Source organism: Dermacentor variabilis, chromosome 8, assembly GCF_050947875.1.
Source record: "Dermacentor variabilis isolate Ectoservices chromosome 8, ASM5094787v1, whole genome shotgun sequence".
Taxonomy (NCBI): Eukaryota; Metazoa; Arthropoda; class Arachnida; order Ixodida; family Ixodidae; genus Dermacentor; species Dermacentor variabilis.
In genome coordinates, this window is record NC_134575.1 from 31,995,598 (window position 1) to 32,010,316 (window position 14,719).

Here is a 14,719-nt window from a genome sequence, read left to right on the forward strand (position 1 = left end):
TACAAAGATCTCTTACTTGAGTTTGTTGCCTTCTTGAGTCCTCATCTGTATGTGCTACGATGCCATACCAAAAAGCCTGCATTGCAACGCTAGTTGACTCAACACCGTGGTGGCTTGGGCTAGTCTGTACACACTGTAGAGGGGAACAGTACGAACAGACGAAGGGCACGCAAGTGGTTTGTGTTCCCATTCTTGTCCTTCATCTTCTTGCACTGTTCCCCTGTAGTTGACTCGCCATGTAGTTATACTAATACTATTAAGTATTGCTGTTTCACAGCACTACCTGCTCGTGCAGTGACTTCAATTTGGGACCAATTGACATATTGAGCACATTCATTGCAAGAGGATGTCTCTTGTGAAATCACTGGCTTCGATTCGTAAATTGCATAATGTAAAATTTGATTAGCTGCATTTTTTAGTTATTCAATTATGTATTTTTATTTATTGCACAAGTAATTTTTTTCTGAGTGATATAGATCAATGAGTTGATGTGTGCTATGTGCCACAGACAATATCTAGACTTCTGTGAACGTTAAAAAAAAGAAATACAGTATAGTTTCAATATGAATTCCAACACAAACATCCATGACTTAGTCTGGTACTATAAGGCCAGAAGGTTTCTTTTATAGAAATACATTCATGGTGGCTTGTTACGATATATTTATTAGTCTGTAAGCAAATGGGAGGCATAACTCTGAAACTGTTTAGCAAATATAAATTGCCTATATGCTAATATACGCACCAATTCAAATTCCCAACAAAATTTAATTCAGGGGTCTTACATGCCAGGGCCACAATATGACGAGGCGCACTGTTGTGTGGGACTCTGAATTCATTTTGATTACTTGGGGTTCTTTAACATGCAGAGAAATCAAATTACTGTCTTACCTTAGTTTACGAACGCTTCTATTCATGAACAATCCTGTTTGAGAACCCAGCCACGTTTCATGAACTTCATATCAGGCTCATAGAGACACCTCATGTGATGCACAGATGTCAGTTCTTGTTAAACCAGTACAACTTATATTTTATAGTACTATTACCTTAATACTGATTTTTAAGCTTAAAGTTATGTATGTGATGAAAAGTTAAAATTAATTGTACTACCAAGTTTGAGAGAACCCTTGTAGCCAGATTGTGTCACTGAATGTGACCATGAAGACTCTAATGCGAGGTATTTGAGAAGATTGCGTGCATGGATAGGATTATGGAGGAACTTCTTGACAGGGAGGCTAACAGTCGTGTCATTAAATCTGTTCTGAAAAAAAGAAAAAAAAACCAGATGGAGTGAGTGCTAGGACTTCTTTGAGAAGCACTTCCCCCAACATTAGCTAACTGAGTGTGTGTTCAACCTGATAAACGGCAATGTTGTCTCAATTACTGGAAGCTGTGCAGTCACTGCAGTATAGAAAAAAAAAGTCATAATACAAATTTCTTGCCAGCACTGATGAAGAAACTCATGAAGAAGATCCTCGCGATGTACTTATTGAGAGTGGCTCTCCCTTCAGCCAAACACCACCCACCAGAAGTGAACAAGCGCTCTCTCTTCATACAGTAGCTTTACGTAGTGTACTTTACTGTACAGTAAACTCGTTTCTATGTTCTTCTATTAAGACAAATTTTGTTTAAACCCCTAGCTAGAGTATGAACGGATTAAAGATGCATACATTGCTTCCAATGCTAAACTCTGCTTTGGTTCATGACCAATTCTATTTGCGACCAGAGTCCCGGAATGAATGAAGTTTGGGAACTGAGGTGGCACCATACGCGCCCCTGTTGCCCGTAAAAATGTGGCCACCATGGTGGAGATAAAACTTGTGACCTTGAGCTGACCAGCGCAATGCCATAGCCACCGAGCTAAGCGGTGGGTTTTCTATGGGCTGACAAGAAACTATGATGCATAGTTGTAATGAACTGATATAAACGTCTATCAGACCAATACAATATACATCAAATAAAGGTTTCATTAAACCCCATCAAAAGGAAAAAAAAGAGTAGTTTTTAAACTCCTGCTGCTCCTCGTCGGAGTGCCAGCAACGAGTGCCAGAGCGCCGGAGCGCTGGGAGGGCGCTCCGGCGCTCTCCCAGCAGAGAAAACTTGTGTGCTTCTCTCAAAGCAAACATTCCATGCTGCCGCTTCCTTTACCGTTCCTCCAAAACTCGGCAGGTCACACGACCTCCAACACGCTATGTGCAGGAGAGGAGCGGGTGAAAGCATTAGCATTCCCGCCTTAACAGTGTGCCCTCCCAGAATCGGCCTAGCATGTGTCACTTCCTCTTTTCCAGCCTTCAGTCGTGTTGCACTCATTGCACTAGGCTCAATGTTCTTTGAAGGATTCTGTACCCCAAGACAGGCTTCGTTTTGGCAGGAAATGGTGGGGCGAGGATGTATCTCAATTGCATGCATGGAGCCATCGCTAGACTTGGCTTTGCCTACGTGTAATCGACACAAGGGGGTCGAGTGAGAATTTGGGCTGACCCAGCTCGGCCTGACAGTGTTTGTATATGCACCTTGCCAAGAATGTCGAGTGAGTCAATTGGTTAACCCTCCCCTTGCACGCAGTTCCAATGAACTCGCCTCAATGCTTGCTCTGCCACATCCGCTAGCTGATGAAGGTTGGGTGACGGGCTAGTTGGGTGCTGCATGTGCAATCATTTTCCAGCGGATTGGACATGGACAATACAATAGGCACACACAGCACAGTGTGTATATCCTGTTTTCCGTGTCTGATGCATTGTAAAAGAAAAACATATCGGTCTTGCTAGTGTTTACATGAAACCGACGACTGGTTTTCAGAACCAACTTGACCCGACATCATTGGGTTCCTGTGAATACCTAGACTACGAGTGCACCTGTAGTGTCCATGTAATTGGTGCAGTTGAATGCCTCTGTGGTGAACACCACTACAACGAAATTGCCTGTACCTGCCACGATGGCTTAGCAGCTATGGTGTTGCGCTGCCAAGGACGAGGTCGCGGGATCAAATTCCGGCCACAACAGCCGCATTTTTGGTGGGAGCAAAATGCAAAAGCGCTCTTTTACCGTGCATTAGGGGCACGTTAAAGATCCTCGTTAAAGAAATTAATCCGGAGTCCCCCACTACGGTGTACCTCATAATCAGATCGTGGTGTCGGCACATAAAACCCAACAATTCAATTCAGCGAAATTGCCTGTGTAACGAAGGAACTTAATTATGTCATGTCAGAATTTTTATCTGTCATTTGTATTGTGAATGCCTCTAGAATGAAGACAACTACAAAGAATTTGCCTGTACAATGAAGAAATTAAGGAACCCATTTTGGCTTATTGCTTGCTTTAAAGTTAACGCCTGTAGAGACTGTACCACCACTGCCCTCCGCATTACAGAGTTTTAGTGTGTCCAGTATTTCTGCAAATGCAGGTGGCTTGGGCGAATTGCCGGGTGCATAGTTTCTCACTGCATTACCTAGAGGGAAATCTGGCGCTGCTGCACTGTGGTATGCATGGGAATGGCGGTATATTGTGACTTCGCATTGACATCGTTCTTGGACAGACAGGACACCTTGAAGACGCACTTGGCAAGCACCGTTCCGTCTGTCACAATGATTCATTTTCTGCTAAAACAGCACGTGAAAAGCTGTTTTGGTTTTATTATTATGCAAAAGCATGTTTTGTTTAACTATGAGAACTTGTTATTGCGGGTACGATTATATGTTACATAAAAAGTACCAGCGGGCCGCTAAAGTTGGAAGACAGATGACAAGGTTCGCGCTCGCTTTGAAACAGTTTGTCGTCAGTTCTTGCTTTTCTTTGCTTGGTCATGCATTGTAGGTGAGCAAAGATGCAATATGCGTGAATGGAAACATTTTATGAAGATTTTACTTTGAGAACGCGTCATTTGTGTAGCCATATCCACGTTTTAGACGAAGCCTCGTACAACATCAGCCAACACGAGCCTCGCAGACACACATACCATCATTCCCATGACGGCACGATGCCCCCTTAAGAAACTCAGACGGTGGCGCCAGATTTCCCTCTAGGTGTTATAGTGAGAAACTCTAGGGCTGGGTGAGCCCAGGCGTAAATGCGAGTGGCTTGAGTGGCGATGCCACCTGGTATAGCAGAGCTCAACCAGACAAACACAGAGCTATTACTGTAGTTAACAAGTGTATCCTACTTCGCTGATGGTGCAAATTTTGGGCGGCAGCATAACTGTGAACACATTGCCTTTTTAACGTCCTGCTTCACCAGCACTGAAGTAGAACTTATGCTTGGTAACTGCAGTAATAGCTCTGTGTTTGTCTGGTTGAGCTCTGCTCCACCAGGTGGCATCACCAGTTGAGTCGCTCACTTTAGTCGCTCACACCATCACACTTACGCCACCGCTCACCCAGAAATCCACCCAAACTATTTGGGTAGATCCTGCTTCAGCCGCAGAACAATTAATAATGCCACATTGCTACTGTGAATTTGTTTTACTGTAAAATATTAATTTGCAGGTTATACTCAAGTTTTCTTGATGAAATCGCTAAGTGGTGTGTACAATGACCAGATGGAGATTAATGTTTCTAAAACAAAAGCTGTAACATTTACCACAACTAAACTCACTGTGTCCTTTTATCCTATGAATAACATGGCCATTGATAAAGTTCCTGCAGTAAAATACTTAGGCATTCATACTTCTTCAGACCTGACATGGCATAAACGCATTGATTACATGCATCACTACCAAAGCGTCGAAGACCCTGGGTTTCATTAGGAGTCACTTGCATCCCGCAAATCAGGAAACCAAACTACTAGCATATACTTTAGTCAGATCGCAACTAGAATACGCCGCCACCGTCTGGAACCCGCATCAAGCATACCTTGCCGGTGCGGGGATGCGCGACTCTCACGCGTCCCCTGGTAGGTTGTTTTCCCGCATAGCTCCCGTCTCCTGTAATCCGGCTTCGCCGCGTGGCTTGGTGTCAGCGGCAGTCGGTCTGGTTGAAGCGCAGTACGAGAGATGGCACGAGTGTTGCGCTGCTAACGCTACCTAACGGCGGGGTTACTTGGGCGCTAAGAGGAGATGGCTCTTCCTCGGGATCGGCGAACGGCAAGGACGTTCTGCGCGTGCGCCGATCCATGCTTCTGCGCGACCGTCTCGCGAAGCCTATTCCGAAATGGACGAACACGTTGGCGACGACGGTTCGAACGCGCCACCGTTCACGTGGCCGTACGCGCGAACGACCAGGCGTTGGCGTCCAGCATGGGGTAAACATATTCGCTCATTATCCGGTCGCGGCGAGTCGGACTGCCGCGATTTGTCGCGCGCCCATCGGCATGTTTTGTGGACAGCAACTCGGGTAGCAGGCATTAGTCTATGAAGTGTGCAATACCCTTGTGATTCTTTGCACTATTGTGTTGTCGCTCCTTTGTCCCAAGAGCACGGGTGAGAACCCCACACCGGGAAACTCGAATCATTACAGAATAAGGCCGCTAGGTTTATCACAAGGAAGTACTCTCGCTACTCCTGCATTACTGATATCAAATCATGTCTAAATTTATGTTCACTGGAAACACAAAGACTTGTTACCCTGTTATCTCACTTTCACCGACTTTATTACAATCCTGCGCCATTCACAGAATGTCATATCAAATCGGCCCGTTGCATCTTCCCTCGATTAGACCACGGCTTTAAAGTACAACCAAACATCGCTCGTACCAAGTTTATGCGTCATTCGCCATTGTTCCTAGCCATTTACCATTAGAATAAGCTGCCTGTGGAAATAGTTTCTGTAAATAACCACGACACTTTTGTTAGCAAGCTGAAGTTCTTATTGCGCGCCGACTGTGGAATTATATTGTGCTGTCTGCTTAGAGTTGTATTATTCTCTATTGTTGCTGCTACCACTTTAGTTCTACTTTTTCTAGTATGTTCTTAGTGTTTGCAGTGTATTTTTCAGTATGTTTTATCAAGTGCTGCTCTCTGCAAATGGCGCTCGTTTTCATTATTTATTCACCGTAATATGTTATGTAATGTTATGTAACCCCCTATGTAATGCCTGTAAAAGGGCCTTTAGGGTACATGAATAAAAAAAGTTAATGTTCATGGCTGGGCAGAGCGTATGGAGAATGGGGGGCCCATGGTGGCACATACTCTAAAGACTGCTTCCCGTTGCCAGAGCGCCGAAGTGCAGTGCGAAGTGGTAGACGTTATGCCCCTTTGACACGGGTCAACCACTGTCAACAAATGGTTGACGCTTCGCCCTTACATTCTCTGTATATCAGCCGCTATGATCCTGCTTGGATGGAAGTTTATGCAATGGTTAAACAGGAGCAAAGCGTGTCGTCCTCCATATATAGTAACTAGGCATATGAACATTTAGATGCAAGATTCCCCAACAAAAAGTCACCATGTTTTGCGAGGTTATGCTAGGTTTTGCTAAGTTGTTGGTAGAATTGGCTAAGTTGCTTCTAGGTTTTGCTAAGTTGTCTCGGCGGTCATGATGCTGGAAGTTTCCGAGCAGTCGCAGGCCGGGATCGCTTTCTTGGCGACGTCGGGCGTTCAGGGTGCCAACGCTCACGTTCGAAACTCTGGATCCTCGACTTGGCATCGCCTCTTCTCAGCCACAGCTTCGGCACAGTGTTCCGGATCAGCACGGCGGTGACACGTTGCTTCTTGCTTGGCAGTACGGCACTCTTCCTGGTAAGCCGCTTCTTCAGCTTTCCAGACTTTCTTTGGACTTCCCATGGTAGCAGCATGTACGCACGGAGTAGAGGAGGCGAGAGGTGTGTCGCCGCGCCGGCTGTTCTGAGCTTTTACACCCGCCCCATGTGCGTGGGGTGCGAGGAGGTTACTTGGCTTGGTGCTCTCGCAGGTGGTTGCTAGGCAACGCAAGGCGGCACACAGTTGAGCTGAATTTTCTGGCAACGCTCCATGGCGGAACTAAAAGCTTAAACAGCGTCGCTGTTAATATTTTTTTCACTGCGAATAGTGACTATTTGATTTGAAGACAGAATTGAATAGGGCACTGTTCAATTCGTTATTCAAAAGTTTCGAATATTTGCACACCCCTACTTTCTTGTCCGCCCTCAGGTTCGGGCAAAAAGCTCCGATGAAATGATTACACACGGAGCCACAAAGTCACCAGTGCTGCTTTCAATTGTGTGCATTTATTAAAATATATTTATTACAACCGAGAACATTTCTCAGGAAAGAGAGAGAGAGGCGGTTCTGCAGGAGAGGGAGTAGTTTCATTTTTTTTTTTTTAACTCGTCACCAGTGTCTCATTGCTTTTGTGTCACCTTTTCTTTTTTCAACCTCAGACCACCACCTGATTTTTGTTTTTGGTAACCACCGGTCAGCCAGCGTCCAACAGGGAACGGAAAAGAACAACAACAAAAACATGCAGAGTCATCATCGGTGCAGGTCATTGTCACCGGCACCGCACAATGGGTGCAACACGTTTCCTTGTATAGAAAGGTAAAAAAACACTCGCCGACGCAGTGTCATGTTGCTTGCTTGGCACGCCCATTGTCCCATTGTTAACTCTGGTGTGCCCTCAGTAGAGAACGAGGATGGGTGAAGGAGGAGGAGGAGGGGGGGGGAGGTGGTGTGTGTGTGTTTTTTGCTTTGGTTAGTTACGTCGGTTTCACTATATACAGGTTTATACAAGCTTCACGCTTCTTTCCCACTCGCACGACAAAGAGAGACACAGGCAAAAAAGAACGGAGGCTACGCATCTTTTTTCTAGATTCCTCATCGTTTCACTGAACGCTCACTTCAAAGTGGCAGAAGAAAAGAAGAGAGGGGCGAATGTAGGCGTCCTAAACGTCTCGTTCCCAGACAGCTGCACACTCTCCAACGATCAAGTCTCGCTATTATCATCGGCACCGAGTCGCGCTGGGATAACAGAAAGATAATGGACAGAACTCAGAATTGGTTGGTCATCAATACCCTCCGACGATCAGTCACAGTAGAGACAGTGGCTTTTTTTTGTTTTCCCTCGCTACAGCCACCAGCACCAAGTCACGTTGGGATAACGAAAAGATGACTGACAGAACTGGGAAGTCGGATTGACTAATCATCATTCCTTTTTCCTCACAGTTAAAAGAGTTCTAGAAAGCGTTTTTTCAGTGGTTGCTCTTACAAGCTTATATCTCTGCTACAAGAGCATGGAGTCTGATAATGTATAACGCCTTAAAGTTGCTCAATGCTGTTAGTTTCAAAGGTGGGACTACAAAACAAGATTTAATGTCACTAAATGCCACAATCATGATTCGGCTAAATATTGCACTAACATTGTTGTGTAATCTGAAAATATTATTTATAATTCATAAATAGTAGTTTCAATTGACCCGAACCTAAAAAAGCTTTGTGAAAATTGGTATTCATTATGCCTTCACCACTGGCGAAGTAGCTTTAAACAAAGCACATAGAAGTTTCAAATCCACTTGAAAAATCGTGTTATTATGGGGACAACCTGATACTGTGTTAATTTCAGAGATGATGCCATACATCCAAGGGTTAACGTGTTCAAGTGCCAAGATTCTGATATGGCCAAATATTGCACGAACATTGTCATGCAATCGAAAGGGATTATACTTTACAAATGGTTTCAATATTATCCAAACGCAAATTTTAACCAATTTTACGGACATCAATATGCACTTATACCTCACTGTCGACAACATAGTTTTAAGCAGAGGACATGGGCAGTGAACATCAAGTCTGTCAGTGAGGATATAGACAGCAGATATCCACACAAAAACTTGTCCTGAATACTTGGAATACTACAAATTTTGTTGGAGAGCTGTTTGTTGAAAGAAATATTCCTGTTCAGTATAAACGGTGCGAACATGAACAAGCAATCAAAGGGCAAATAAACTGCGGCAAAGTCATCAAGTTGTGGATGACATTACGCAAAATTTTTATGTATGATCATCAATCTAGCAGCATTAAACGTTAGGCATTACATACTCACTGTCATGCTGTGTGCATCAGTGGCAGGGATATTAGCCATCAGGATAAGCAGTCATGTGAGCCGAGTATTGCTCCTGCAGCTCATCTTAAGCATTCTGAAGGTGCTAAAAAGAATTCAAATTTGTTTTGAAAGATCCCGCGTTTTCTTCTAAACAAGTCTGCAAAGTCCTCAAGCTGCTCCTATGGAATCGTAAGCAAATGCAGACGTGATAACGCAGGTAACTAGTGCAAAAAAAAAGGTCTAGGTTCTGAATGTCCAACAAATGGCTTGTCTTAGGTATCGACACAGGTACAAGGAATTCAGCCCTAACATTTGTCGCTAAATGACCACACAATCAGCTACAACTTATTATGCCAATGAACACATGCATATTATGTTGGTGACCTTAAATACCATTTCACGTTGCATTCATTATGCTAAATCGAGAAAAGTAATGTTTCTTCAACGCTTCCCGTGACAAAGGTGACAGATTAATACTTGATCACTGAATAGCATTGCATTAACAGAGTAGCATTTCTGTGTGCCCACTGACTTGCACAACCAGTGACAGAAATTCTGCCAACCTACACCCAAAAAGTGACGGGGAATGCACCCTAAGAAAAAAACACAGATCACCTGCGTGGGCGTGTTCATTTTCCCTTGTCTGTGGTATTTTTCATATAACATAATGTGCAGTCAGGGCTGAATGATTATCACGCACTCCGTAAAAACAAAAAAGGTTAACTAGCAACAACTGCCCTGAAACACTTTCCCACACACAGTCCAACAATACCACGAGTTTTTCCGTATCATACTCGGGTTGACATGAAATCCTTTTTGACATGAAATCAAAGGATTTCATGTCAACTTCGCATGATCACACCTAAAGGATATCTCAATTGATCACAGACAACGTTTTGGTTGGGAATGCCGATACCATTTGCCTGTTGTATCTCTCGTCTCTCATATCGCACACAATGGCAACGAAAAGGTCACCAGAAGTGACCAGCAATCAGTGGTGAAACTGATACATGGCACCTCAGCTGGCAACACGCCGATAGCAAGGGTACTAGACTGCTCCCACTTCTCATGCTCGAGAGTAATTTGGTGTACAGCTTGTAAAGAATGACAGCTGTTCAGGATACTAACTCGAGATGGAAAGATCCAGACGTGGATTCACGACTATTTCGATGCCGTTACCGACAAGTGCCAACCTCCCCACGCTGCAGACGTGGGAAGAGTCGAGCACCCTCGCTTCTTGCATGTCAGCGCCAAATATCACTACTTCACTGCTTCCGTTGCCATTTGCTTGCATTAATTTTTTTTTCTATTGGCACTGTATCTCATTACAGCCAATAATACTGAAAGCAAGAATGCACAAGGTCCTAGATGTAACAAAATCACCAAATGGCACTGATACTTTCGTAGCGAGGCCTTGTGCCTTGAAATTTATACATTCTGTATCAGCCATTAACTAAATATTTTCCACACACAACCTGGTAAAGTCAAATGGATAACAACTGGGAAACACCGCCTGCAGTTTTTAGACGCCAGTGCTGAATTTCACTAGACTAATAATAATAAAAAAAAGAATGATGAGCTTTTCTGATGAATTATATTTGAAGAAAGCAATAACTTCTGTGGCATCCAAAGTTACTTTCTTTTAACATAAGGATGATGAAGAAATTAACTATGCAAAAAGCGCAGAGAATTGGTAGAAAGTGTTATGTGGATCAAACAATGCTGCAATGAGCTAAGCTATTCTAAAACTAAGTAGTTTACCATAATTAACAGGGGTATTATTAATGAGGTAGAATAAGTAACACTAATAATATTGTTATGCAGTTCCTGGACATTCAAGAGTGTTGCATTGGCAAAAGCAAGCGTTTTAGCACCCAATAACAGTACCTAGGTGATGGAAACTGCTGTCAAACTGTGTCACAGAAAGCTTGACTTTGTTGTAGAATATTTGTCAAACTTTGTTTTATAGTAAAACCTCGATGTAATGAACATGGCTACAAAACATCAGCCATAACAAAGTAAGCCTAACACTTAATTTGCCGCGTTTTATTCCAACGAGCATTCTGCTTCTAAAACAAAACCAAAATTGCAAGGTCTGGGACAATATTCATTACGGCAAAGAAACCACCTGTTTACTTGGAAGCTTAATGTATGTATTCTGGTAGATAGAATGTCAAATACTCAGCGGGCGCAACTCAGTATGGCTTGATTCTTGAAACTACTCGATTCAGCACTTTCATTTTAGCTAATGACTTGGTTTGGCTGGCCTGCAGCCGGCAAGCCAACGCGCCCATCCTGTGCGATCACACCGGTTGCACTGTTTCATATTAACGAAGGTGCACAAGTGCGTTTGTAATTTAATGTTGCTCACATTCCATCTTTCAGCACGTCAAGCCACCAACGGCTCATCAAAATTGACAGCAGGCCATTCACCGGCCTGTCAGAGCCAATAGGCTTGCATTTATTTTGCACAGACCCGATTGTGAATTTTTTTTCTGCCGATGTCGGCGCAAAACTATTCGAGTAAACCGAAGGCATGTTTGCGTCAGTTGCAACTTGCATATGACGAGGTCTGACATCCGAGGTTCGTCAAACTTTGTCGTGTAAACTTTGGCGTAAAAATTTGGTCGTGCAAAGTCTGTCATGAAGTGAGAATGTGTTACCGCGACTATCTTTCAAGATTAAAACACAAACAACTGAGAAAAAAAAAATAACTATTGACATCACACGCAAAAGCCATACGACAATGGGAGGTCAGAGTGCATCTGACTAGAATCAACAGGAAGTTTTCTCGATAAACATCTAAAAACATAGAAACACAAACTACTAAATATAACCAGTAGTATATCACAATTATATAACTCTAAAAAACAAAAGCCAGAAAAGAAATCACACCTGGTGTGACCTAATTTGACAATGAATGCCACTCAGATGTTCTTTTTTGTGCTACTAGCTCAGGTAGAAATAATAAAAAAGGAGTTGTAGCCGTACCTCTCTAAATTGCAACTTCTGGCATAACACAACACATTGTAAAAAAGGGTTGGCCTTCTACTGTTAAATTGAACCGTGTATATAACAGTAAAAATGGCAGGGCAAAAAAATAGAAAGAAGGGAGAGGCAGGGGGTGTTCCGCAGACATCAGGCCCCAATACAGTACGATGCTACACGCACAACGCCATATCGCCGCCAACAAAAAGGATGTTGTTGCAAAGCTCTCTCCATCTGGAAACCGGCGTGAAATAACAGTCAACACGTCACCACCGCACATTTGAGAAAGAACATCCACGGCAAACAATAAAAAAAGAAAACAGGGATCGTTGAACAGGTATACTATCCTGTGTCATGGAGTCCTTGTCAACCAAGCACCACAGTCCACCACATCCTGCCCTGTACAATCACCACGCGCAATGTGCGACGAAAAAACAAACAAAAGAAGTGTGGAGGAAAGGTTTGCCATTCCCCCCCCCTACCCCCCGCAATCAATGAACACAAGCCTGCAGAATCCGGCAGGCAAATTCTTGCACAGAGAGACAAGTGGGCTTCGGCAAGCACAACGACAGACTGTTCTCGTCCGTGCCTCTCAGCCAAGCGATCACTCCGTCCTTTTTGTTTTTCCAACACCTAACAGCTGGATGGCGTTTCTGGAAGACGAGTTGCATTATCGTCTTCCACGCTGAAGAATCTAACAAGTCTTGCCTCATTCAAGCCTCGCTAATTTCACTTCGAGTCTTCCCTGTGCACGACCAGCAGTGCCTTCTCATCACTTCGGCTTCCCAACAACGGTCGCTCCCGAAAGCAAAGCCACGAGAAAAACGTCACTATGACATCACTCGCTTTGCAGGATAGTCCTGCTATATACATATATATATATAAAAAAAAAAAGAAAGAAAGAAAAGAAAACAGCAACTTTCACAGACCAGTCGCTTGCCTCATCAAACAGTCTGGAATGCCCAGTACAACCCTGTCAGCTGTGAATGCCATCGCCAACGGCGATTACAACGGCTCCAAGTTTTGTGACTCTCTGGTCTGCGAGAGAGTGATCTTGCGCCATCTCTCATCGAAATCGGAATACTGATCACGGCAAGCAAACTCGGTGCTGGCGACGCTTTCTTTTCTTCCAACAAACTTGTTGACAGCGCGCACGAGCTCGCGATCAGCCTTGAGACCTCACTCCGTCCTCTTCTGTCCTCACCATTGCATGACGAAGAGCCAAGAACCTTCTGCTTCTACGGGCACTTGCTTACCCGCACTTTGCCCCAGCAGATTCTCCACTTTCCTGTGTTGCTGTGAGACCAAGGCACACAGGAGTCGTCTGCTAAGCAGGCTGCAACGTCTGTCAAATACTGTTTGGGAAACAGTGCAGGAGCAATCGAGCAGGAGGCCCGAAACGATTCTGAGGGTTCTAGGTGACTTCCTGGTTTCTTTTGAAGTATGTTATCCTTACACTGCCTTTTTTCTTTAACTAGTGAGTGCAGCCAGTGCCTGAACCACTTCGTAGGCCGGCTGGTGCCAGGTGCCACTCTCCTGCTCCTACAGTACGTGGCATTTGTTGTACCATGGCCACAGGTGCAGTCTGAGTGGCTGTCGAATGCTTTCGTCGTAGAACTTGCCCGAGGCCAATCCGTGCCAACCACGTGGAATGGGTCGTCTGCTACCAAACATGACAATGCTCGATACCAGAAGTTGCGACAACTTCTGTATGCACCGACCGGCCTCAATAAGTCCCACAACGACATCGTTTGATGACCACTTCAGAGGTATTTCTTTTTTACTGATACCGCCACTGTTCACTGTTCTATCCGCAGATGGCAATGGCTCACCGCCTTTCATCACTACTGCATTGGCAAACTGACTCTTACACGCAGAGCGAGTGATGCTCGGTCCTGCAAATGGCTCAGCTTCGCAACGCTTGCGAGGGACTTATGGCCTGGCTTTCACGGCCGAGCTCCTCTATGTCCTTAAACTGCCCTCACGCTCCATATTGCTGCATCCAACATCTCCCACGGTGAACCGACGTGACAAGACCGCCTTCTTCCTTTGCACGTGCATGGTCGCTCGACTGTGACAGGCACTGCTCGGGTGTTGACATGAGCCTTGTTTCCACAAAGGCCGACACTGGGAGAGAGAGAGAGAGCTCTCTCGACACATGTCCGCACACGCGCATGCAGGCTTCGGCAACGGCTTTCGGTGGCGACGGCGACGACGAAGCCGCGGCGGGGAGTCACCGGCAAGGGCGACAATGGGTGGGGAGGGGCCACGATCACGTGTCCTGGCGCGTGATGTTTATGCGGTGGCTGTCGCACAGGTCCCGGGTGAGGGGCAGGCAGTTGAGATAGTGGCAGAAGGAGCACTCGTAAATGGGGTGCACGTAGAACAGCAGCACGAGCCCCACAAACAGGGCCACCGACACGATGAGGCAGGCCCAAATCAGGGCCACCTTGGCCGTCCGGTCGTAGCTGCCGAAAGAGACATACGGCAGCAGCGCGTACGACAGCAGGAAGCCAAACACAAAGCCGAACACATGCGCATAGTTGTCCACCCACGGCAGCAGGCCCAGCAGGAAAAGCACGGCGGCACCGGCGCCGAGCTTCAGCAGCGCGGCGCTGGGCCGCTTCAGCATCTGCCAGCAGTGGATCACCTCGACGAACAGGCAGGCCAGCAGGCCAAACTGCGAGCCCGCGGGACCCACCTGCGCAGGGGGAGGGGGGGGGGCGGTGCCGAGCAAAGTGGAAAGTCAAGATTATGGGGACGTCAAACACCATAATAATGGGAAA

The 14,719-nt window shown here is 45.3% G+C and overlaps 1 protein-coding gene across 3 annotated transcripts in view; it reads right to left on the reverse strand.

Annotated features, from left to right (window-relative positions):
- Positions 1–7,105: 7,105 nt before the first annotated feature.
- The window catches only part of rho-5 (rhomboid-5), a 50,139-nt gene continuing 42,525 nt past the window's right edge, over positions 7,106–14,719 (reverse strand). For all 3 annotated transcript variants that reach the window (XM_075701649.1, XM_075701650.1, XM_075701651.1), the window contains one exon: positions 7,106–14,634. In XM_075701649.1, the coding sequence (XP_075557764.1) occupies positions 14,206–14,634 (429 nt within the window). In that variant the 3' untranslated portion in view covers positions 7,106–14,205. The remainder of the gene's footprint in view (positions 14,635–14,719) is intronic.